At 38.6% G+C, this 27,554-nt stretch overlaps 1 protein-coding gene across 1 annotated transcript; it reads right to left on the reverse strand.

Annotated features, from left to right (window-relative positions):
- Nucleotides 1-27,554, reverse strand: LOC122093679 (U-box domain-containing protein 4-like). Its single transcript, XM_042664066.1, has 5 exons — nt 27,074-27,554; nt 20,639-20,919; nt 4,338-4,454; nt 1,863-3,920; nt 1-429 (listed from the first exon to the last, which is right to left on the reverse strand). The coding sequence occupies exons 2-5, from the start codon at nt 20,912-20,914 to the stop codon at nt 370-372; spliced, it is 2,511 nt and encodes an 836-aa protein (XP_042520000.1). The 5' UTR covers nt 20,915-20,919; nt 27,074-27,554; the 3' UTR covers nt 1-369.

Below are 27,554 nucleotides of genomic sequence, written 5' to 3' on the forward strand. Positions count from 1 at the left end.
GAGGACAATGACTTCTGTGATCGGTAAAACATTGAAGCTGGAGAGAATGCACAAGTGACAGTAACCAAATAAGAAGAATGCTACTCTCCTACAAAAGCTCACAATACAGAGGCTAGAAACAGTGACTGCCTGATATAAAAATTTAATGTTCTAATATGCATATACAAACTCACGAGAGAACCTCAATCGTCCCCTCATACACAAACCCTTTTTTTTTTTTTTTTTTTTTTTTTTTACAATCAAGCAACATCCAAGAGCATAAGAAATTTGCACTATTTGCCAAGTTGGAAGTCACACACCATATAAAACTTTTACCTCAGCAATTGTGTCACCATAGTCTCAGAACTTGAACCAAATGCAGACTAAAGATCAGGACCTTCCCGCATTACCATGTCTCTGATTTCTGAAATGACTAAGAAGCGCTTGCGCCTGCAATAAACAAGGTGACTTGATAATTTAGACCCTAAAATCTTACTATCAAGAATAGGATAACACTAATACCAAACCCCCAAAAAAATAAAAAATAAAAAATAAAAAATAAAAATAAAAATAAAGGAAACCCAAGCTGAGAAGCTTGGTCACAGTTTGGAGATGTTCTCTGGACATCCCAAGTTCTAAACTGCCAGGAACACTGAACATCTAAAAGAGTTGCAATGGATGTTCCAAAAGAGCCACTTAGAAACCAGCCTTTAAGGAGGAAATGGAAGGAAAACCATGGGGATTAAGATAATCAGGTTCCTACGTTCTCAGTGCTGAACGAATACATGGAAAAGTTATGGACCATCAGTCCCTGGGGGCCAAACATGCTGTCAGATTTTCCACGTACCCCCCCAAAAAAAAGCCCCTCAAAGCTAAAGAATCTAGAAACTCGATACCCAAGAAAATTTTCAAGACTAAAATAGGAATCAAACCATGATTTTAGGCCATCCGATCTCGAGATCTGGGCTGCACAAACTCTGAAATTTTTTACAAATAAATCTTAACTTGGACCCCCTTAAATGTTTGCCAATGTCGTATGCATGCATTTCAGCCAAAGGAAAAACTCAGTTCTCAGAAACATCAATACTCTCTCAAGCCCAGCCCCCTCTCTATCCATGTTACCAGTGCTTAAGTGGTGGAGAAAAAATATCTCAAAGGTATTCTGTCAAATATCCGGTGTATTCTTCCCTACCAGTGTCTTTATTGAGATACCCCTCAAGATGCTCTTTCAAGGCCCAGGTAGAGAAGGGACCTACAAGGGAGTAAAGGGTATCTGGATTCAGTTCTCAGATTCCCATATTTTTGCTTCTAATTCAACGCCTTGTTTAAGAGATTCAAATGATACTTCAGAAATTTTCCAAAATATGCTTGTTTATTCGACACCTAATTTCTTCCAATCACACAATTACTTTGCAGCTATGGGATCCCACTGAATGCTAACTATCCCATACTAATACAATCATCTAAAATATATGACATATTGAGGGTCACAACTCTAAATGTAAGTAGCGCATTCTGAATGCATAAAAATGGTTCAGTACTATGTCTCCTACATTTGGACCCACCAAACCTCACATGAGCAATGAATTGGCAAAACTTGGAAACAACACCCCAAAGATTAGCCTAATTTCTTGATTCCTAGTGATTGATATTGGGAATAGTCAATGGGCCAGAAATCATTACAACCAACTAGAATCAGCCAGAATGCTACCTATGGATGAAGCACATTCAAAAGGTATATATATAACCCACATGTAAGATGATTCTGCTCAATGGATAGGTCCGTGAAACATAAAAGCATCAAACACCAAGGACATCATCGATTCTCAGTCTATATGCATCCCCCCAAAACTGATGTCTGTGAAAGGATATCAGCAGCATACCTTTTCTTTGGCACGTGGTGTGCCCGACTGTGACAGTGCCACCAATGGTGGAACGGCTCCTTCTTGAAGCACCATATTACAAAATCTATTGCTGGTGGTGCAGAGCTGTAGCAGTGCCGCAGCAGCATTTTCCTTCCCCCTTGCTGACCCCAGTTCAACCACTTCAACAAGGACAGGGATCCCTCCCTCCTGACCAATTGCAGTCCGCCCCTCTTGAATTGTTGCAAGGTTTGCCAAGACAGCAACTGCCTTATCAACCATCCCAGCCGCTGGATCCATCAACTCAACAAGGTACCTCACTGCACCAGCCTGCACAATCCGGGCCTTGTTCTCATGAAATATAGACAAATTAAACAAAGCAGTTGCAGCATCTTTCTTCCCCCGAGGTGTTCCATTGCCCAGTAGCTCCACTAGAGGTCTAATTGCCCCAGATCGACCAATCCTGACCTTGTTCTCCTCAATGACTGAAAGGCTAAAAAGGGTGGCAGCTGAGTTCTCCTTTGCCTCGGGGCTTCCTGTCTGAAGCACATGAATGAGGGGATTAATTGCTTCAGCATTTGCAATTAAAGTTTTGTTATTATCATTGATTGACAAGTTGAGAAGTGCTGTAACAGCATTTTCTTGGGTCTTTGTGTCTGTTGAGTGAAGCAAACCAACCAACAAGCTTATGGCCCCACAGTTTGCGATTATGATCCGATTATCCATATTGTGCTTAGCAAGAAGGCGTAGTTCAGCTGTGGCAGCTCTTTGCACATCAACAGAAGGACTTCCCAAGTCCTCGACCAAGTTCCGAACTTGGGTTTCAATACCTGAAAGATCAGACCTCGTGTCAATAACCGGTGAAGAGACCATTCTCGGAACAAATCTCTCAGATGGTCGACGCCAGATAGTTTGGCTTCTAGATCGTGTCTCTAACCGTGGTGGAAATTCAGGTTCTCTATGCGGTGCTGACGTAGCTGGACCTGGGGGATCAGATGTCAACTCCCCAGAATTATCACTACTGTAATGAGCCATATCACTGGATAACCGTGATACCTCATTTGTATCCTTTGGTGTTCCTTGGGGATAATCTACACTAGAAACTGTGCTTGATACAGAAGCACTACGATTATGACCCTGAAGCTGTTCGCCAGTACCACTTGCTTCAGGAAATTCTTTTCTTGATGCTACCAAAGGTTGAGCACCTAAAGCATGATTTCTCTCTCCCACATTGGCCCCCCTATCATCGGAGCTCATTAATGATATTCTGCCAACATCCAGTGCAAGTCCATTTCCAATTCCACCGTCAGATGATGAACGAGGATGTGAAGGAGAGGTTCCGTCTAGATTTGGTCCATTAGATGATAAAAAGCCCCTATTTGGTGAACCCATGGACCTTGTTGACTCTTGGGACCTCACATGGTTGCTCCTGGTGGGCGAATGAACTGACTGTGGTGGGATGTGCGAGTCCCTGGCAACTGAATCAGCATGGGCAAGAAGAGTTGAGGGTTGATTCAAGCTCATTGACTTCACAGGATCAGGCAGCTTCACATTGTTTGATTCGCACCAATTTGCAATTAGAGCTTTGACAGTATAATTGGGGATTAGGTTAGTGTGGGCCAAAGTCTGGCGGGTTTTGGGACAAATAGTAAGACCAAGATCAAGCCACTTCCTGATGAAAGCCCGCTCATAGGTTTGTCCTGAGGCCACAATCACTGGATCTGTCATCAGCTCAAGGGAAAGAGGACAGCAGAAATCAGCTGGGATGGGGACAGGGTTAGTGCTCTGCGACTGCTTTATTTTTACAAGACGTTCATGCATGTGGGTGACAAGAGCAATCATGTGATCTATGTCCTCAACCTCTCCATCCTTTTCAACTTGTTCAGCCTTTGCCTTAACCTTTTCGAGAGCCACAGCCTCCATTAAAAGTTCTTGATTTGACGTCAAGCTTAGGGAGTCAGCAATCTGAACCAGGATCTCTGAGATTGGTACAGCTTTGTCCACTTGATCTCTAATAGCTTGTTTTATGATAGTTGATGTCTGCTCACATCCAATACTCTGAAGTTTCTGAACACAGTGCTGCAATTGATCATTCTGAGGGTCAGAATGGAGAAATAAAACCCGGACATATTTCATTATGGAACTCAAGATTTGCACAGAGACACCCTAGTGATGATTTATCTCCTCAAACTGGGTACCAAGACCAGCAGAAGACATTTAGGTTCTCCCACATCCCTACGACTGCATCAGCTGGATGATCAAACAATGTGAAATTGTCTTTCAAGACATCAACAATAGCATGCAGATTTTCTCTCTAAAAAATTGTTGATAATTCTTATTTGATGATTAAGATCATCCAACCGATGCTACTTGTCAGGCAGAAAAACACAGTCCCATCAGTAACCAAGGTATGGATTGCTGAGAGAACTCATCACCTAAAGGATGGATGTGAAGGAATAAACTAATTCCACATAAAAAAGAGAATTGTTTTGGTACCTCAAGAGAAGCTGAACTCAAACCACCAGGGAGGTATTCACACAAAGAGTTCAGAACCCGGAGAAGCTCCTGAGCTGAATCCTCAATCTTTGTTATCAATAATTCAATTTGCAACACCTGATAACAATCCAATCAAAGGTAGTGAGAAAACTCGTGATGCTTACAATTTAAAAATAATTATAAAAGGAAAGGGCAGAAAAGTATATAACAAGTATACAAATATTGAAGCCTCATTTAAATGTCTACAAACTCCCGAAAAAGAGAGAGAGAGAGAGAGAAGCAATATAAACCATTAGAATACTGGAAGAGCAAAGAGAATTTCCCATTTGGCCCAATGGAGTAGATAGGGTATACTGAGAATCAGGATTTGCCAATTTATTATGTTATTAGAAATACACAATGCATTAGATGTAACATCCATGAGATTCTCTTTGCTGCTGTTTTTTTCCCCCCGAGATAGATAACTATCTCCTTTTAACTCCATAGAAGCTCTTGAACATATCAGTTCTCTTTCGCAGTGTTGCTCCACCAGCTTCTAATGTGTCTCGTCTAACCAATCAATCGAGGGTTTGGGGGGTGGAATTGCATAGATTCCAGTAATGGGATTGAATTATTGAAAAACTTCAAGTGTCGATAATGGCCATAAGAAATCTTACTCACTAAAGAAGGAAAAGCATACAAAACATAAACATTAGGCAGTTTAGGGCAACACCAGATTTCCATTGCTGCATGACAGAAAATTGTGACAGATCTAACAGCCATCCAAATTTAAACCAAAGATACTCTATAAACATAATTAAAGACGTTGATTGGATCAGATCCCGGAAAATTGGATTAATTCCTGGAAATTGATCTGCACCGACTGCAAAAGGTAATGGTACACTGGTGGAATTAAGTGAGTAGGTCAAGGTAAGCCAAGAGTTCACAAAATGGATAAAGCGAAATTCCCAAATGTAAATAGGAAAGCTTGACAAAGAACTCTGCTACATAGTGGCAGCAAGGGAAATGGACACATGATGATATGCACATGGAAAACAAGTTTGTGCAATTTGTAGCTAATTTGTGGGCAATTAGTAGCCAGCAAATAAGGCAAGCAAGTTGCTGATTTATGCTGAAGCAGGTCCGAGCATACTTTCCCTACGAAACAGCTCTACAACAAACAACAACAACAACTCAGCTTTATCCCGACTAAATGGGGTCGGCTATATGGATCCTTGCCCCTCCAATAAACTCTATTTGAGGTCATACTTGACACCAAATCTGACAAGAGACTGGCTCAACTTAGCTTCATTGACTCTCTTTCAATGGGTTGTCTTTGAATGCTATTAAAAGTTCCCACCTGCCCCCCCGGTATGAACTATCGAGGGGGAAAGAATAACAAACTGGAACTAACAAACCAAAGTTTCCAAAATGAATGTTCAGTTCAAAAGAAAACTTCTTGGAGTTGGAGCCTTATCATAATTACATGGGCTCAGTTACAATTCCCTTATTTGCATTCTGCCTCATCAGCTTCATCAAGCAATAATCTTTTATGAGGGAAAATATCAACTGCATAGCAAAGTTAGCATGCACTAATGGCACAACTGGAATGGTTAATAGGCTGACAAGCTAAGTGCCAAGGGCCCAAGACTGCAAAGAACCTATAGACCAGGACATTTTTCTGTCCAAAGTTTTAGGAGGGGGGAGAGAAAAAGTCTAGGACAGAAGCTTTTAGAGGACAATAGCATTGTGTAGACCTATGGTATAAAAACTGTCTTAGATGTAACTACCACAGCCAACAAATATCAGTCAAATATAAATATCTGAAGATCCATAAAGCAAATCATTTTAATCATTAGTGTGGGTGGTTGATCAGTGGGGTATCTGATTGTGAGGGATATCTAATTGTCATATGAATTTATTTTTTTTATCTATGAACTTTTTCAAATCAATGGCATTAAAATGCATAGGCAACCAAAGACGATGGCCTGGCCAGTGCATTAGGGAATTGTGCCGTACACTGTAAGGGGATCAATTTTTTACCATTTCCCCGCCAGATTGCTACATCAACAATTTAGGAAATACATACGTATTGGTCACTCTTTTTTACCTTTTCCTTTTCTTTTTTTGGGGATGTGTTTGAACTTATTTATATGCAACAATGGAGAACTAGTTCATTAGAGGGGCAGAGTATAAGAAGATACAATACAACCAAGGGGCCAAAAAGAAGAAAGAGAGCTAACAAAGGAAGAACTAAATCATCTGCACATGCCTGAAGAGCACATCACCAAACAACAATGAAACAGCCCACCACCATACAAACAGCAAACCCATCTAACAACAGCAACTCCTCTACCACTGACTTAAAAAAGCCAAAATGAACACAGAACCAGGGGGGAGAAGGAGAAAGGGAAGACTGGATTTAAATCTTATTGGCACTCCGGAAAAAAAAAAAGGATTTCGTCTGTTCAAGTACATTTTGCTAATTTTTAAGCCCTTCCCACTTCAATACAATGACAATCCAGGAACTCGGCCCATCTAAAGAAGTTGATCCAGAATTCATCCCCTGCTGGAAAAATCAAACCAACTCTTTTACCTTCTCGCAAAGAACTGTTGGTCTCTAATATACGTCTGTCATTGAAAAAGCCTCATCTCTTTGCCTCTTTCAGCGGAGTCCTCAATATGGCAGCAAACATGCAGGGAGCAGAAGTGAAGCTAGGGGGGAGGGATTGCCCCCCACCCTTAACATTTCAACATCCCATGTGGAACCTTCATGGTCCCCCCTAAGATTCTAACATAGCTTTCAACACTTGCGTTTTGAAGTTTTTTCCCCTTACATTAAAGTTTCAACAACAACGACAACTCAGCCTTATCCCAACTAAATGGGGCCGGCTATATGGATCCCTACCACCCAATCAACTCTATTCAAGGTCATACTTGATGCATGGCCCAAACTATGCACATTTTTCCTCACCACTTCTCCCAAAGTCATTTTTAAGTTTGCCCTTGTCTCTTTTGGCTTCTTCAATCTGAATCAAATCACTCCTCCGTACTGGAGCATCTAAAGGCCTCCATTGAACATGACCATGCCACCTCAACAACTTTCTTGTTGTTTATCATGTATCGGAGCCACAGAGCTACTCATAAATCACAAATCAGCTTTAATTTGATCATCCTCACTTTATCCTTCCTAGTTTGCCACACATCTATCTCAACATCTTCATCTTAGCTACACTGAGTTTATTTATATGATGCTTCTAAAGTGAACAGCATTCAGCACCATAAATCATAGTCAGTCACATGACTATCCTACAAAATTTCCTTTAAGTTTCTAAAGGAATGCATTGATAACACAAAACTCCAGACACACCTCCCCACTTTATCTATCTTATTTTAATTCTTTGTGAGACATCATCCTCTATATCACCTTTTGCATTATGATTAAACCCAAATACCTAAAATAATCAATATGCAGAATCTCTCTCCCATCAATTTTCACAGCCTCATTATGAATCCTAGTGTAAGTAAAGTTACGCACCATATATTCAGTTTTCATTCTGCTTATCTTAAAACCTTTTGACTCCAAGGTTGAGATCCACAACTCCAAATTGGCATTAATCCATGTTTTTGTCTCATCCACCAAAACAATATCGTCAACAAAAAGCATACATCAAGGAACCTGATCTTGAATGTTTCTGGTTAAATCATTTATGATAAGCGCAAACAAATAAGGACTTAAAGGTGATCCTTGATGTAAACTAACTGTGATTATAATTCCTACACCAATCACCTTACATTGAAATTTGAAATATAATATATATTATTAAGCTGTTATGAACACAAATTTTGATAGAGTATTCATCTAATAAATTTTACCACTGTGACCATAGTTACTAAGGCATCACCAAGGCGCTGGTAAGGTGACGCTGAGGCCCTGAGGCAGTTGTAGGAGTCTAAGGTAGTGGTCGCTTTATGTGCAACACATAAGGTGACTACCTTAACTATAAGGCGACACCTTATAGCGCCTTATGACGACTTATGCCCAGGGCGATCACCTTATGTAATTATTTACATTACTATTTTTTTAAACTAATTTACAAAGATTCCAAATGTTATTTGGTGATTGGCAGGTATATGGGGAAGAATACACTTGAGATGCACAGGATCAAGGCTATTAATACTAAAACTCTACAAAAAAAAACACAATTCACAAATCAGTCCTAAAATAGCAAGGGTTTTCTCGCAAGGGTTTACTAAACTGAAGAGGGAAGAACCAGTGCCGACGGGAGCCTTCCTCCCTCGGATCTTGCTCCAGCGGCGACGATTCTTCACTTGCGGTGACAGAGAACTTTCACTCTTCTTTCTTCTTCATTCTACCTGCTGTTTTTCTTCTTCTTTCTCTTAATCTCTTCTATTTCCCTCTCTCTTTTTTTTTTTTCTTTTTTCTCTTCTTACTGCAGCTGATGCATGTATTTTTTTTGGCTTCATTTCCTCTGTTTTTTCATTTTTTTTTATGGTTTCTTTTCCTCTTCCAGACTCCTTTCTTCTTCTTCACTTCATCACTGTAACAGTGCAACCTGCAGCTCTCTTTTTTTTTTTTTGGATGGGCAAAATGTATTGTACTGTTGTCCCCTTTGTTTTTAACTCCTTCCGTGTGTGTATGACTATTATGAACATTCCTATGATAGTATGCCCTTTAGCATTTTACATATTCCTTTCTTTTTTTCCAATTATTTGCTTTCCTATAGAACTAAGTTCGATTATTTATTATGGCAACCATCTGTACATCATGTTTGGAGATGCTAATATGTCGTCCAATAAGGTTGCTGATGCAATTTGTCTCAATTAAGCTCACTAACTTGGTTTGCTATATGAACTTTGTTAGCTATAAACACTTTTTCATCTCGTTGTAAATAGTTCCTCTAAAGATTTTTTGCATGTATAAAAAATATAATGTACGCTTTATGTAATAAGGCGACGCCTTATGCCCGCCCTATCGCCAAAGTGCTCCGAAAGACCCTCAAACGCCTCGGTCACCTCACCGCCTTAATAACCTTGACTGTGACATGGTTTCCATTAGTGAGTAACTCTCGAGATGAATCCTTAGTGAACTCTTGGGCACTTCTATTTACCACATGCAACTTGGTTAGTAATGTAACACTGATTTAAAGAGTTAAACCCGTGCTAAAAACAGAATCGCAACAGAGGGACAAGTAACCAGATTTGGGAGGAAACACGTATAACAAAATCAGCAGGTCAATCGGGCTGAAAGCCTGGTCGAGTTCTTCTATAAAGGGGTATTAACTTTTCTGTAACTATCAGTTTAATCCAATGGTTGTTTCAGAACTTATGGGGGATTCCTAATGACACTAGGATAAGTGTAAAACTGTCAAACTAAAAGTCTGATTAAAGAACATATAACAGAACTATTAAACCCAATAGAAAACCACCGTATGGTATAAATTTCAGGCTCAATCAAGGATTAAAGTATCGGTATCGGTCGTCGTATCGGTCGGCCAAAATTAAGATACGTATCGGAGGGTATCGTATCGTATCGGAGATACGCTAAGATACGCTAAAGATACGCACATAAATGAATAGGAAACACTTTTTTATACATATTTGCATAAAAAAATAGTTAAAAAAAGTTATATATAACATGTATTATGCATAAACAGTAAATTGAGAGTATCGCACTAAGAATCCAAGGTTTGTAATTGTCCCATAAATGTAAAATCCTTGTTCCCAACCTTGATTTCCACCTTAGTTAGAGAGAAAAATGGTTGGCAGCAACTTTGGAACAAAAACACCTCAAAAAATTATGTTTTTCTAAAAAATTACCCATTTTGGCCATTTTATGACCGTATCGGTACGTATCGGTGTGTATCGGTCGATACATACCGATACGCACCGATACATATCGATACGTACCGATACATACCGAAACGTACATTTCACTTCAATTTTGAATTTTTCACAGAGTATCGGTACGTATCGGTGAGTATCGGTGCGTATCGGTGCGTATCGGTGGTGTATCGGTGGTGTATCGGTGCGTATCGGTGGTGTATCGGTGTGTATCGGTGCGTATCGTAGGATACGTATCGATACATAAGGGTTTTAAAATTTTCTTGATACGTATCGGTATGTATCGTGCCGATGCCTACCGATACGGATACGTATCGGCCAATACGGCACGATACGCAACGATACTTAAAACCATGGGCTCAATAGAATAGGAAACACCCTAACTCGTCGAATTCAGGTTTCAAATCTTTAAGAAGCAATCCTACTTGAGGTAGGACTCTGTCAAATATTCAACAGATTCAAAAATTGAGAACAGAATCTGGAAAAGTGCAGTATCAATGGAAGATTTATGAAATCAAAATTGCAATCAGCACATCAGAACACCTTCTTAACAACACTAGTGAGGGAAGGTGATGTAGTACTACTATATTTGAAAAGACTCAAAACAGTAGCTAGTTGACAAGATCTTAATTCAAAGGATAATTCAGATGTCAATAACGAAGGACTCATATACGAAACAGTAGCTGATAGGAGATTTAGCAAACAGTATTCGATTAGGGATAATATGGTAATTTCCTGCCCCAAATTAGTGATGCGGATCCGGGTTCCAAAAATCAGACTCGGATCGCTTATGGGCCCACAATTAACAACTAAACCAGTTTTCAAAGAAGTGGTGGCATTCTTGTAAATTCAGGAACACTCAAGCACTTAAAAGATTGGAAAATAACTAATAGGGACAAACTGGAATATAAAAGTAGAAGGGGAGGAGTATTTGGAATTACTAATAAATTCAAGACAAGAAAAGAATAACAAGTGAAGGGCAATATGGTCAAACCAGGAATTTAGAAGTCCTAAACAGCCCACGATTCTTCAATCTTCTTCTCCTTGTCGTGAGAACCAGAAAACCAGTGGAACTCAAGGGCAGCTCTTGCAATCAGACTCAATCAACCCAGGAATTCCAAGATGAAGAGTCGCCTAAGCCTGCTAAGTTGATACAAACCATTGCAGCTTAAGAGATCAGGCAGTGTTTGGATTGCGAGCTTCTGAAATACAGGTTCAGCGACAGTTGCAGGTCCATCGCTAGTTCCAGTAATAAACCTCCCCACAGGTCAGGCCTTAGAGCTAGGGCTTCAAGAGTTTGAATCGCCCCAAGGGGAAGTGCACTTACGCTCCAAATTTCAGACTTCCAGCTGCTGAATTGAAGGAGTTTGAACTCCTTCACTGGCTGCCAGTACCGCCTGGACTGAACCAGAAAAGGAGAACAAGTAAACCAAAAATAGACGGAAGAGGTATAGGGAAAAAAGAAGAGGAAATAAAGAAGAATTAGAAGAATGGTAGGGAAGGGAGGAGAGAACTCCAGAAAGGGAGGAAGGGGAAATCGACAGCCATGGGTCACACCCAAAAAAAATTCTTCAACCCAGTTTTAAATCTCCAAAATTCTGAATTCTTCATTGGGGTTACATCAATATAAAGGCAAGCAACAATGTAAAAATGGAAACAACTTTAGATAGAAACTGAATTAAAATCTCATTCAAATAAAAATCTACCAAACTAATTCTAAGTCTAAAAAGGAAAGTAAATAAGGAAACCAAATCAAAGATATCCCTTCTAAACCCATCACCCAACTGCATCAATTAGGGTTCAGAAATTACGTCAATAACGCCTAATTGATATCTCATATCAGAAGTTGAATTGACTCACAAAACTGAAGTGAAACAGCAGGTATTTGAACAGAAACAGGAACTCGGTGCAGGTTCTTGGAAGGCAGGGGCAGATTTGAAAATAAGAGAATATCTCCAGATCTGACAAATGGTCCCATATTTGAATTGATTCCCTTTTAAAGGATAATGAAAGCCTTGTCAAAATTTGAATGCGATTGGATGGCTGAATTTCTTAATCCAGAAAAAAAGTGTGACATCTAATCTTCTAGAAGCTGGAAAATTAAAGGAAGAACTCGAGGAACTGTACTTGCCTGTTAATGGATAAAGAAGATGATAGAAAAATTAGAACAACAGAAAAGAACACCCAGGGTTCACACCACAAAGTGGTTCGATCGAATCAAACACCAACCTACATTGATCAACACAAGGGATTTTGATCAAACACAGGAGATTACTTCAATGGAAGAGAGCAGCAAAAGCTTTTCATTTATCAAAATTTGTGCACAATGCTAGCCCCTGTTACAACCTTATATAGAAAACTCAAAAATAGACTTAAGACACCAAAAAGGAAAGGCCTAACCCAGTTTAACTAAATGGAAACCTAAACTGACTAAGAAACTGAAATAACAAACAAAATAGACTCAAAAATGGACTGGACTAATAGACTTCTAATCTAGCCTAACTATAAGTCTATAACATTAAGTAACAATTACTTACGACTTAAATCGAACCAGAAAGAGCCAGTTCAATTGAACTAACCCAAAACAACTTAATAATAAACTAAGTATAAGAAACTAACTACCTAATCCTGGATGCAACCGTATTACTCACATTTTAAGGCTCATAAAAGTGGCCTATTACATCAAAAACCCCATGGACAAAAGACCCAACATGTATAAAAAAAAAAAACCCAACCCTAGGCTTATTCCTAATCATACAAGCTCATTTTGGTGATGAATCTGCTTCAATTGGAAAGCTAATTGTAGAGATTATATGGGCCGAACAATACCTTAATAGTTAATAAACATAAAAGCAAGAATAATGGCACCCGGGCTTCCCACCACAAGGTGTTTACTGGATTCACACCAATCACAACTTGATTCACAGAAGGAAGAGCATATCACGATAGGCGGCAAAGACAAAGCTTCTCATTTATCAAAATTTGTGTACAATGTTGGAACCCCTTAGAAACTTATATAGAAGACTTAAAAAAAAAAAAAAAAAGAAGACCTAACCCAATCTTTAACTAATTAATTAACATGAACTGACTAGGAAACTGTGATGTAGGTTGGGCCACTCAAACCAGCAAGAACTTAGGCCCAAGCTGGATCCGGTTCATGGGATTATCGAACCAGCCAGCTTGGCTGAGTTATCCAGCTTGCAGAAGTCTATTAGCAGTGTTATTAGCTTTAGTTTTATTCCTAGTTCAAGTAGGAATAGCTTACTTAATTCCTGTTTTATTTCAGTTAAGTTGTAATACCTATTTAGTATTCCTAATCAGCATAGGAGTTTGAATTCAGTTGTCATAGTTAGAAACTTAGAATAGGAGTTTGTTTTAATTCTATTAATACATTCTAAGGCTCTATAGCCACTCACAATGTTGATTATAAGCATTGTTGAGTTGCCTTTTGGCCATAGATCTGTGAGAGACAGTGTGGATGTGATGCCTGAAACCTGAGATAGGTTCTTCTTACCCCTTTCTTCTTGTTTATGCTCTGCTTTTCCTGCTACTGAATATTTATTTGATTATGTGATTGATTTGTGCTCTTGTACCTAATGTATTCTGTGGGTTTAACTAGTCTATCCTTCCTCATTCTGATATTATGTTATCTGATTGATTCTTACTAGTTTCTATCAATTAATTCCTGCTTAAACAACTTGTGAATGCTCTGTTTTGGCTTAACTTTCAGAATATAGCATTTGCTCACCTAAATCAGTTTGGTCCATCAGACCAGGACAAGACTTTGGGGAACTCAAGACTCTCCCAAGCAGTGCACTTGATCCTAGTTTTGGGGGATTATGTGTAACATCCAAGAAAACGGCAAGTGTACATGTGTGACACCCAAGAAAAAGGCAAGTGTACTGAACCAGCCTGAGAGATCGGTGAGGATAGTTGATAATCTCTAGCTCCATTATAAGGTGCAACGCGTTTTAAAGCCTTGAGGCCCATGGGCCAAAGAGGATAATATTATGCAAAGGTTAATGGGGTCGGGGTGTTACAGGTGATATCAAAGCGGACCCCAATAAAGTGTGAGGCCACGACGGCAACGTTGTGCCCAAAGGAGGGAAGAATGTGACACCCAAAAAAAGGCAAGTGTATTGCACCAGCCTGGGAGATCGGCAGGTGTCCTCACCAAGAGACGATAAGTACCAAGGGGCATAGTTGTCATGGCGTCAAATCGATCCAAGGTAGTGGAGGGGTGGCTAACCGATTTGACGATGAATCGCCCGTTATGGCGTTTCCATGGCGGTCAAATCTCCCATGTGTCATTTTTTATTTTTCTTATTTTCTAAAGTTATTTAGTATGCTACTTTTTTATTTCCCCTATTTTCTAAAGTTATTTAGCATGCTACAATCCTACAATATATACCCTATAACATATAAAACCAACATTAAACAACATCAAATCATCAAAAATCAACATAGTCCTATCAAAATCACCCTACATTTTACAAAAAATTGACCGTCTAGTGACTCAAGCTTGACCTGGCATCCATAGCGGTGCCATGGCGACGCCTATCAGCCAATGGCGACCGCCATTTGTAAGTCACGTAAATCGTAGCACTGCCATGAACTTCTTCTTCCGCCAGGACGCCAAATCGCCGCCTTGGCGACGCCATGACAACTATGCCAAGGGGTTTGGGAGATCAGTGAGGATGTGCAAACTTTAGTCCCATATCGCCTAAGGGGAGTTTGCTAGGCTAATTGATAACCTCTAGCCTCCTTAACATGGTACAACACATTTTAAAGCCTAGCGTCCCAAAGAGGACAATATTGTGCCAAGTTTAATGGGGCAAGGGTGTTACATTCTGACCTGTGTATTAGCTGCTACTAAGAAGATCCTAACTAATCTAGTTGTTAGATATGAACAATATTTTGGGAATAGATGAGCCACCCAAGGGCGAAACTAGATTAGAATTTGAGGTGATCTAACTTAATTTGATATCTTCTATTTTCTGGTTTTAATTCCATATTAGAGTAAATCTGAAATTACTTTTAATCTGACCGTTCACAAGTATCATCATCTTTAGAAGGTACCATTATACTTGATTGTGATTGATTCCTAGAGTTTGACCTTCATCTGAAATGGTTGAAATTTCTATAGACTTCAAGGAATTTGACTATGTTCAAGAGATCCTACTGTGAGCATAATACAAGATCACGCCGAGATCTCAGTATTTTCTCGGTTTTGAGAGATCTTGAGACGAAATGACATGCAATATGCAAATAATACAATATCTCGACCGAGATTTCAGTAACTCGGCAAATTCCCAATAATCCCGACTAGTTTCGACTCAGTCTCGATTATCTTGACTAGTTTTGCCAATTTGTGAAGAAAACCACCACCCTACCTCTTATTTCTTCCCTTTTTGGCCAAATCCTACCCAAAGATGCTTGGAACAAGAGGATTTGTTGCTCAAAAACAACGAAATCTTACCCATCTTTTTGTTATTCAAACAAACGAAAACTTGATTCACCATCAGCACAATATAGTGGTTATGATCCAGCCAGGCACTCGTTTCAATACTATGGGAATAAGACGAGTCATCCACTTGTATTGCACTATTGTTTACTCTAATATATAAGACTCCAGGTAAATCTAATATATGTGACACAACCGTGTATGATAAATAACTTATTAAATGGTTTATAATTTGAATTTTGTTTAATTCCTAACACTTATTTAAGGTTTTTCTTGCATTATGTGTTCTAATAGTACTAAAGATTATGCAGAATAACCCAGGGTAGAGATTGTATACAACGTAGACTACCAACCTAGGGTCCAAAGTCAAAGTACCATTTTGGGTTTGATTTTTTATAAACTAATGTTCCACTGTGTTTAGAAAGCCAAAAATAGGTTGGTGACAAGCATCAGGACCTAACTTGGCCATATGGCCACCAAAACCCAAACCCGAAACATGTTGGCAAAAATGTAAGGTTTCACTGAGATCTCGAGATATCTCGATTACATGCCTCACCGAAACCATACCCAAAACCAAGACCTCGAACCATGGCTGTGAGATTAGGTCTAGACTTACATTAAACTAACTCAAAACAGGACTGGACTTATAGAATCCTAATCTAACCTAACTAAAACACTTAAAAACAATTAAAATTTCAGGTTCAAGTACAATCATATAACCTCCATTGTATTGGCATATTCCCCTTGTCTTTTCAACCCTCTATATCTTTTGATGGGTTTCTTTTCCATTGGGCTTTTGGAGTCGCATACAGAGAAAGGAATCTTTTAGCCAACTCCATTTGGGTTGAAGCTTGGCATTAGAGTAGCTCTTTCGGATCTATCAACATTTCAAAAAAATTCAGCCCATCGGATCTGTCACATAGTAGAAATGTGGGTGCGGGTGTGGGCGTGGGCGTGGGCGTGAGAGAGAGAGAGAGAGCTTTTGAGGAGGTGATTCAAATCCACAATACCAAAACCCATTTTGGATTGCTTATGGGCCCACCCAAATAATAGAAATGAATCAAGCCCAACTAATAGCGGTTTTGTAATTTAACAAAACTCAACAAACAAGAGAAGGGATCCAAATGTGGGTATTGCATAAAAGGGCAAACTTGGAATGAGAAATAATTCAATGGCAAAAAGTAGATAGGGAGTGAAGAAAGGGTATGTAATAAAGGCAAGAGGAAACGAATAAAACAACCCAATAACATTATACCCAATTAGAGTTATCGTCTTCAACCTCCTAACACCAAAAACCGGAGGCGGAAACAGTGGCACTTCGAAAGACAGAACTCCTTTGTGGGTCTCTATTGGCTCCAAGATTTTAAGAGTAAATCAATATTGAAGAGATCTCTTGAATGCAAACCAATAGCAATCCAAATAACAAGCAGAAGAGAGTAATGTAGGTCAGGTCCTACAGTTGGCCATAAAATTGGGTTCAGTTATGGCCCATATTCTGAGCCATAGAACTAGGATGTACCTGGCCTATAATTTGGGTCACATTCAGCCCATCGATTCTGTCCAAAGAAGAGAACAAGTCAGCTTTAAAATAGAGATCAACATCTGTAATTAAGAGAGTTCTTAGTCATCGAGATCCCTGATTTAAGGGAGGATTATTTTTCTAGAATTTTTGGGCCCATTCTGACCAATTGCGTGGCGATAAACTTGGAAAGCAATTGACAGCCTAAGTGGGTCACATGACAAGCTGTATAAAGATAACCTTATGCAAATTAATAACAAAAATAGGCTTGTTTTATTAGGAATAAGCCTAGGGGTGGGTTGTATATGTGTTGGGCCTTCAGTCCATGTGGTTTGGAGTGTACTGGGCCACTTTTATGGGTCTAAAAGAGGGGCTCTAAGATTGAGTACGGGATTACTAGTTAGTTTCCTTTTTTCATTAGTTTCCTTTTTAGTTGGGGATTGAAGGGGTTATTTAGTTTATTATTTAGTTTCTAAACCAGTTTATTTAGTTTCTAATTTCAATACTTTTAATTCCTAGTTTGTATTTCCAATTTTAGTAACTAGAGAACCTTCTATTTTGTAAGTTTCTATTTCAGTTTTTGAAAACTAAAGTTAGTTTCTATTTTATGTAACCCCCATCATTATTATAAATAAAAAGAGGAGGCTCCTAAGCCAAGAACGATTTTATGAATGAAAAAAGCTATGTTGTTGTTGCTCTTTTGAGTTTGCTTTGTGTGTGATCAAAGTGGTGATCTTGTGTTTGATCAAGGCTGAAGGAATGGGTGTTTGATCTAATTGACTCTTTGCATTGTGAAGCCCAAGAGGTTCCTTTCAAGTGTTCTTATTCTTTCTTTTTTCAAGGTTATTTACAAGACTATATTGTGTTTCTACAGTCAGATACAGATCTGAACTTATTTAATTTCTGGTTCTGGAATTCCTAGATTTCTCCCTATCGATCCTTCTCTGATCAGACTATCCAGCCGTCTAATGATTCCCATAATTCTGATCGAGTGTTCCCCTTTACCTGAATGTGGATTGACCTTGATTGGGGCTGTTTCCGACCAGCCAATCTGAAGTTATTAAAATTCTCCCAAATTGTCTTCTAGTGACCTAGTCTGCGCAGATTTGAAATTGATAGACTGAATCTATTTCCTCGGTTTCCTATGGTGTTTATTCATGATTTATGACCTATTCTTACTCCATATCAGTACCTGTTATGTCTCTTCATATCTGATTATATTTTGGTCACAGAATCCTTCCCTTTTGGAATCGACAGCCTAATTTCCAGAACTGATTTCTTCGTTATTTCTAATCTGTTTGTATTGTTGTTCTATTCTGGTTGTTCTTCTGATAAAAAGATCCTGCAGTTGAGACTTGGTTAGACTCCCTACCGTAGTCTAAATTATAACCTTGAAGCCTAATTGCAAATTACGTGGAGACTTTCTTCCAAAAAATATCAATCTGTCATCCAATTTTGTGGAAATTTTACTTCCTATTCTGTAGTTCCTAAATAAGTCGTTGCTGTTATTTAGTTTCTACTTTTGGTTTTCAGATTTAGGAACTAAGATTTGTAAAAACTAGAAAGGAAGGGATTTACTAGCGTATGGGAGTTATAACCTTCCATCGATTTGGTGTAATTGGATTGAATTATTATAAATGAAGCAAAGGGCTGTGCTACAGCCAATGAATTGAGTAAAAGAAAGAAACTGATGTATTGATCATGAGAGTTGTGAGGTGCAGTGGCAGTGAGATGCAGTAACGGTGAGAGGTCGTGAGTGACAGACCCTGGACTGAGATAGTCCCCTATCCTCTTCTTCTTCCCCTTATTCTCTATTTTCTGTTTTATGTTCAGTTGATTTCATTGTGAGATCTGCTACAAGTTCTGCCATCGGAGCATCTTAAAGTCTATTCCAGAATTCTGCGATTTCAACCTATTTTCTACCATATCAGAATTTAATTATGACTGGTCACTGTGATTTGTTACTAGAATCTCAGATTTATTGATTGTGTATACGATCCTGCCTGGGTCTAGGTCCTTCGTGATCCAGCCTTACATTAAAGAGGCAGTTAACGACTGAAAATAAAACTGTGGTAAGCAAAGGAACCAGATCTGATGGAAGGCATGAAGCTCACAGCTACAGCAAGGTTTGGATCTCTGGTTCAGCAAGATGGGTCACCCTAAGATAATAATCCAATCCCAGATTTTTCAGGTCAAATCGATTACCCAATAAAGAGTTCAAAGCAACTCTTCACAACTGGTATTACCAGCAGTTGCAGGAATTGAATCAAACAGCGCAGTAATACAATAGGAGAAAAGTATAAAACAAGAATAAGGGAAAGTAATAGAAGAAGGGCGAGAGGAATCTCCCTAGGAGAAGGGTAAGATCACATAGGTGAAAGGGGGGAAGGGAAATCACACACGCAGGCCACACACCCATAAACCCAACTTTTCAATTCATTATCAAATCTACCAATGAATTGGGTTATAAGCATGATTATAAAAAGAAAATTAAAAGCTTCCTAATTGAAGTCTAAAACTGAAATAGACATAAAATCTCCTAATTATCTAACCCAACCTATATAGAATCAGTCTCCAAAATTAAAAATGGGATGGAACTCTAGCCAAAGTGAAAGATTACGAGAAAAGTCTAAATAAGTAAATCAATGAACTACTAATATTTGGACCCAGTTCACGGTTTGGGTTCCCAAACAGGTTTGGGTTGATCCATGGAAGCACTCCTACATCAGGAGGGAGAAACTCTTTTAAGAGAAACATAAAGAGGGAATTTGAATGGTTTTCGAAAGTTAACTGTATAAGTGGATGGAGTTTGAATAGTTTGGTAACTGTAACAATATAGGATAAGTGAGTGGTCTTAATCAAAATGTGTTGGTCTTCACCCGTGAAAATTGGAAGGTTTTCTTTGATATATTAGTAAAGATTTTAAATAGCAGACTATCCAATGCACCACCCTAACCTTACCCAAACTGTAACTCAAAGGACTCGCACAACTCAAGATTTGTAGTATTTTAAAAATCTCCAAGCCAATAATGTCATACAAAAGGGCTCTTTCTTGGACTGGAGATAATGCCACATACAAGTGATGGCATCAACTATATCATCTAATAAAGGTTGCCATTTTGGAATTCGAACAACCAATATCATGTCAGCATTGACTGCAAAAAGATATGTTTATGTTAAACTACAGCATGACCCTAATAATACAGCAAGCCAGATTCCATTTTATGCATAAATAAGTTACCTTTATCATTATCGAATGCATCAAGCAATGTGATGTATCAAAAGGTCAGAATCAACTACCAGTTCTATTTTGTCCAGATCAGTTACACAACACAATTTGGATAGTGCATCAGAAAAAGCAGTTCGTCACAACAAATAAAAGTGGCAAATCTCTAACTATTTCTCACAAAGAACCTCCTCATATTATCTTTACAAAGCACAATGAAACAACAGAAAATAATACTTTTAACATACAAAATAAACTTTACTCGTCATTGAATGCCAGCCTTCAACAAGCTCCCTAGCTTCATCAACAAACCCATCCAACTCTTCAAATTCATTTTTCAGTTGTTCGTTTGAAGCTACTTCAGAATCAATTATTGCATCAAGTAATAGCCTCAACAGCTTCAATATCTCATCTAACTTTTGGTAATACTTCTGAACCAGTTCAGTTTTTATGTTGTCACAAGAAGATAACTGACTGAACCGAGAGATAGTGCTGAGGAGGGCTTTTATCAATGATATCTCCATCAGACCTGTTTCAAGAACACAATCAAATCCTCCAGAAACCAAAAACAGATAAGCTCTAATTTCCTGAACATTGATCCAGACGTTATTTGAAATAGCACACACAGGATAGAAGCAAACAGCTTAATAATGATGAAATAGCAAAAGTTTCAAGAGAAAAAAGAAGCAAGATAATAAGACAAAAAAATAGCGAGATAATAAGAGCGACTACGTGAGAAATATAACAGAAAAAAAAAAAAAATTAAAACCAAAACAATAGTAAGGTTATCATAGAGCAGAGATGAGTTATTACTGAAAAAAATGCACACTCAACAGAAGGAGAAGAATATGAATAAGTGTGTTCATTTTCTTCTTTCTATTTAGAATTTCTCAGTTATCATCCTAGAGTTGCTGGTTCGAAATCTCACCGAGATACCAGCGATATCTCGGTAATTTCGGTTTTTTTTTCTTATCGAAACGGAACAGGCTACGAATTAAAAAAAGTACCATGTTTCGGTCGAAATTTCATGTAACATTTCGGTATCTCACCAAAATGTTACAACCCCATTCTATTTAAATCCCATCTCGTGAGGAGGAGTCAAAAAAGTACCATGTTTCGGTCGAAATTTCATGTAACATTTCGGTATCTCGCCAAAATGTTACAACCCCATTCTATTTAAATCCCATCTCGTGAGGAGGAGTCAAAATTTTGACTCCATCTCGACTGTCTCCACCCATTTCGACTCCTCTTTGCTGTAATTTCACAAAATCAGTGCATTGCCAAGTTTTTTGCCCTATTATCACATCTACTCCATTGAAGATCACTCCTTTTTTTTTTTTTTTTGGGAAATATTAACATAAATACATGTTGGTTAGGGATAGATTTTTCATATGTTAGACACTGGAGGCCAATCTATGACATCACGGAGTCGAAATTTTTTTTTGGTTCATAAATAATTATTTATTTTTTTAGTACTCTAAATATTAGTTAATTAATGTTGAGGTATGCTTCGATCATAGCTTGGATGCATTATTTACTTGTTTCACTATCATATTATATCTTGTTCTAGCAATATTTCATAAAATCTCCAGAACAGTTTGACGGTTGCTACCAAACAAGGGTTCAACTCTAAAACAATGCCATGTTTTAATATTTTTGTAAATTTAAGTTCTAAACATGTTTATTAACTTTAGAACAAGCTCCCCACCAAGTATCAGATCATAATATGGTTGATTGACCACCGAAATGAAACGAGATTTCGAGCCTTAGCTAGAACCATTTTCAATTTTATCACCAAAGACTAGGACGAACTCAGTAAGCCTTTAATGAACCTAAACTTGGGTACGATCTAAGTGATTACTTGGGAATAAAGTCTCCATGATGGAGGGCCGGTAGGGGAAGAGAAGACTTCGCTGAGAAAACCCAGAGTTGCAGGAGAGAAGGAGAAATCGCACTAAGAGAGGGGGAGAGAAGAGAATCTCACATGCACACTAGCCCGCAGGCTCTCCAGCACTCAAAATCATTTCATCTATTCGTTCTAATTTTGTCTATCAATTACATACTTACATGTATTTAAATATAAAAGAAATCCAACATTAAAAGGAAACCTACTCTAATTTGGAAACTCAATTTAAATGGAAACTATATCCTAATAGTTATCTCCTACTTAAGCTACCAAAAATAAAAGATCGCATGAAAATAGAAATAAAATCCTAAAATATCCTACTAGCCAAAACCCCAAATTAGATCCAGTTCATCTCTGTCTGGATACCCAGATGGGTTTGGATCGGTCCATGGGTGTGCATCTGCATCAACTCCCCCGGTGTTGAGAAAAACTCGTCTACGAGTTTTGTAAAAGGGTAACAATAAAAGCTCACGAGCGGGGGGTGAAGTGCTTCTTGTCTACGACACGAACAAAATCCAAGATAAGAAGTTTTGGAAGTGCATTCAGGTCCAGAAAATCATGGGGGAGAACAAACTCACAATGGGAAATCAATGGCGTTGTGTTGATGTCCATCATTATTTGAGCCATGATCTTCTCATTTTTCGGCGTCGTTACTTGTTCAATAACTGGATAGTCTTCCTCTTGTGTTGACTCATTTGATTCGTCATGTGGTTGCAATGTTAGTACCATCTTCTTTAAATCAGTTGATCCATGAAGAACAAATTTTTGACGCATGTGAAAATGTTGGATGGTACACAAATTTTTGCCACGATCAAGAGTGCCATGTCATTCTTCCAACCAACCTCAACCCAACTTAATAATATGTTGAGGGGAATCAGGCACTTCACAAAAAGCACCGTCAAAATATTGAGAAATAGAAAACTCAACAAACACATCATCCTCTGACTCAAAAATAATCTGGTTGGTCTTTGACAACATATCCACAACAGATCTCAAGATGAAATTGTCATGTTGCCTCCCGTCAATCAACAAAGTAACAAGTTTTCCATTGGGCAATCGAACTCTGAACTTGAACACAAAAGATTCCATAACCAGATTTGTAATTTGAAGAAACACACTATGGCAAGAGAACACTTAAGGTAAGGGTGAATGGAACAATAGTAAATAACTTCTCTTTTTTTCTTTTTCCTTTTTCTTTTAAAGGATGGCAGAATTGCAAATAGATGAGGTTCAATTGCAATCCTCAAGCATATCACATGTGGGTAGGGGGCAAACTTGGAAGTAGGTTTAAAAATAGGATAGTGGAAAATATATTAGCAAGGAAGAGGTAAAATTGGAAAAAATGAGATAATTAAATAAAAGGATAAAGAAAAAATCTTTCAGATACCAACACAGAACTGTCGTCTTCCTTTGGAGCATTGGAGAACAAAGGTGGGAGTTCAGGAAGGCAAAGGCGAGGAGCTAGGGGCTCCGACGGAAGACCAAGAGAGGATGGCGACTTCAATGGAGATACGATTGAAGTCAACAGCGTCAACAGAGGTGTCGAGGGAACAACCAACCACAGGAATGGGCCTAGTCTTTCTTTACTCTCGCTTTTCTTCTTCTGTCCCTTTTTTTTTCCCCCTTTCTCTCGATCTCTCTTATCTCCTTCTTCTTTGTTCTTGGCTGGAGGAACTCTAGAACAGCAAGGGGGTTGTCGACCGACAAAAAGGAGGGTAGTTGGGGTATGCTGGGTCATGGTTTCAGTGAAGGGTTGCAGTGGGTTTTTTTTTTTTTTTCAACAATACCTTTTTTCACACAACCCTAAAAGAAGGGGTCGATGTCGGTGTTGTGGGAATGAAGAGGGAGGGGGCCGATGGAGAGGGTGTATGGAGGTTCCAGCGAAGGCTGTTTTTTTTTTTTCAAAATCTCAAACTTGCGGCAGAAGCAGGGAGGATAGAATGGGAAAGAGAGACAGAATAGGGAGGGAGAACGAAGGATCCTTAAACTCTGATACCACTGGATGGAGTGCCGGTAGGAGAAGGGAAAAAGTCCCAGAGAAAACCCAGAGTTGCAGGAGAGAGGGAGAAATCACACTAAGAAAGGGGGGGAAAGAGAAGAGCATCTCACGCACACACTAGCCCGCAGGCTCTCTAACACTCAAACTCAGTTCATCTTTCATTCTGATTTTGTCTATCGATTACATGTATTTAAATAGAAAAGAAATCCAACATTAGAAGGAAACCTATTATAATTTGAAAACTCAAATTAATTGAAACTAAATCCTAATGTTATCTCTTGCTTAAGCTACTAAAAATAAAAGATTACATGAAATAGAATAAAATCCTTAAATATCCTACTAGCCAAAAACCCAAATTGGATCCAGTTCATCTCTGTCTATATATCTAGATAGGTTTGGATCGATCCATGGGTGTGCATTAGCATCACTCCAGTGCCTTAACTTTCATCTAACTTCATTGAAACCATGATTTTCCACAAACCACCAACCCTCAACCCTGAAAAACCCCAATCCTAATTACAATATTGAAAGCCTAATTTTGCAAACCCTAGTTTTACATCCCTACTTTTCTGCAAGCAGCAGCTGCTTTCCTCTTTTTTTTGTTCTTCTCTTTTTCCCACCTCTTGGCCTACTACTTAGTTTGGCTGGTGCTAACATCAGTTGCACTCGTTTACACAACAAATTCCGAGGAACCCTATTTCTACTTCAACTTTAGGGTATTTGATGCAGAACCCGGGTACAAAAACCCTAGTCGGTTCGTTTATGGGCCCACCCGAATAATAGAAGTCAATCAAACCCAAATGGAAATTTCGTAATTCGAAGGAACTCAAATTAACAAGAGAAGGATTTGAACGTGTGAGAAGGTGGCTTCTAATTGGGAGGAACTGCAACATAACAATCAAAAGAAGAGAGTTTTCAAACCAGCGGTAACACAGCCATGATTCAAAGATGGGATCTCCTTCATTTGGACCCTTTTGGACCCAAGGTTATGGGGATAAATTCCTCACTGCTAGGTCTCCCAGGTCAGACAAGTTTCAGGATAGAAGAGCAAACTTTTAAAGCAACCAAAACAGGCTGCAATCTGGTTTGGCGGTAAACTCTATACCAGGTTCGAATCTTGGTAGAATCTCTTGATAGAGTTATTTCCTCAACACCAAATCACACGGAAATAATGATTCGAGGGTTTGTGACCAAAGCCCCCTGTTATCAGATCAAAAGGAACATCCTTCGATTCAAACCAGATGGGCTGCAAGATCCGCCCAGAACAGGGTACAGGTAACAGTAACAGTAACAGAAAATAGAAGGGAAGGAAGGAGAAGAAGAGGTATCACAGGGGAGGGAAAATAAGAAGGGAAGAGGAATCACACAGAAGAAAGAGAAGAGAGGGGGGGGGGGGAGATCGCACACACAACCACCAGCTGCCAAGCCATTCAGGCACACTCCACACAAAAATCAACCTCAATTCGTTCTCAAGTCTACCATCTACTGTCTATCGAATTACATATAAATAAAAGAAAAACATCTCAAAAATGGAAACCTATTCCACTAACGAATAAAATCTACCCAAGTAAGAAGAAGAGGAAATAAAAGATCACTCCTACCGTCCTACGTATCTACCCACATAAAAGAAAGATTACAAAATAAATAAACCTTCCCAAAATCCTACTAGACTCCAGAAATCAATTACACCCCGTTCTTGGTCTAGGTTCCCAAAAGGGTTCAGGTCCATCCATGGAAGCGCTCCTGCATCAGTATATTTGGCTGTCCTTCATCAATCTACCTTTTATTAAAAGAAGGAGAAGAGACAACAAGCATAACTTCATAAGAAAATAACCCAAGGCCACAACAGCAGGTAAAACAACCCTTCAAGAGCTGCGCCTAAACAACTAACTCTGAGACGCGACAGGCCACTTGCATCAGTATTCTGAGGGGAGTAATTCAAAGGTGAATGAATATGAAATTACAATGAGAAAGCATCCACACTAACAGAAGCTTTCTTTACAACCAGCAGAGAAAAAGTCATGATATACTGAAAAAAAAAAAAGTTTAAATAGCAATAAGACAGCTGACATGCTTGTGAAATGAAGCAGGAGTCGATTTCAATTTCAAGTAAAGATTAGGTATTCTTGAAGGGTTGTCAAGTTATATAATTATATGTGAACAATAAGAAAATAAAAAACAGATAAACCAGTAAGCTCTAATGAAAGAAGGGTTAAAATGATGAAAATCCAAAGGATATGCAACATATAGGATATAAGTTCGGTTTTTTCTATAGAAGGAATCAAACAGAGGGCACTAACATTGAGACAATGCATAAACAGAAAACAAGAGAAATGCCTACTTGAATTATTGGATGATGTATCTTATTCATATAAAAATTAGCAAACAGAAGAAGCATACTTCTGCTGTCTGCCCTACAAGAACACCTACAATAGATCAAGTTATATCAACAAGAAACAAGTATAGTTTAAAGAATGAATGCAAAGAACGACCTCCTTTCCCTTCTTAAGTCTGGAAAAGAACAAAGTTTTAGTCCTGTTATCAGGAGGAAGCTTAACAAACAAAAACCTAATACTTTAAGTTACATAACATCAAACAAAACAAGATGAATCAAAATAGTCCCATAGTGTGAAGTTCAACAGCCCAATATCCAAACGAGATAAAACCCCAAACAATAAACATCCGAGAAAGATAAAATTCATACATCAATCATTCAGGAAATAAAAGTCTATTGCTCCAAAAACAAATTCGATCAAAAAAAGAGTGAATAAAATGTACCTCTTCTACTAAAAACCTTCTCCAACTTCAGATACCAAATCAATCTTTCTCACATTGCTGCTCCTCCAAACACCAAATCAATCCATATCGTTCAAGAAAACCGTTTCAATCCACCATCCACGAAACCCATGTGCCAAGACCATCAAGATATCAAACCCACGTGTATAATTGCAGAAAACTGAATTCTGTAACCAACCGCTCCAGCAGAACCCCAATACCAAAACGAGTTGTTTACCATTTACATGCCCCGGAACCAATCACCCCAAATAGGCAACGAAATTCGATCTGGGTATTCGACTTCTTGGATGAAGTGACGAAATTCGAAAAGAATCGAAGCGATTATGTGCAGAGAAGAAAAGGGTCAAAAGACTCAAAAACCTTAACATCTCAGGAATGAGGGGAAGCAGAGGGAGAGAGAAAGAGAATAAGAGAAAGGATCTTCTTTTTTTTTTTCTCTCTCTCTCTCTTACGTAAGCTCTGG

Source organism: Macadamia integrifolia, chromosome 11, assembly GCF_013358625.1.
Source record: "Macadamia integrifolia cultivar HAES 741 chromosome 11, SCU_Mint_v3, whole genome shotgun sequence".
Lineage (NCBI taxonomy): Eukaryota > Viridiplantae > Streptophyta > Magnoliopsida > Proteales > Proteaceae > Macadamia > Macadamia integrifolia.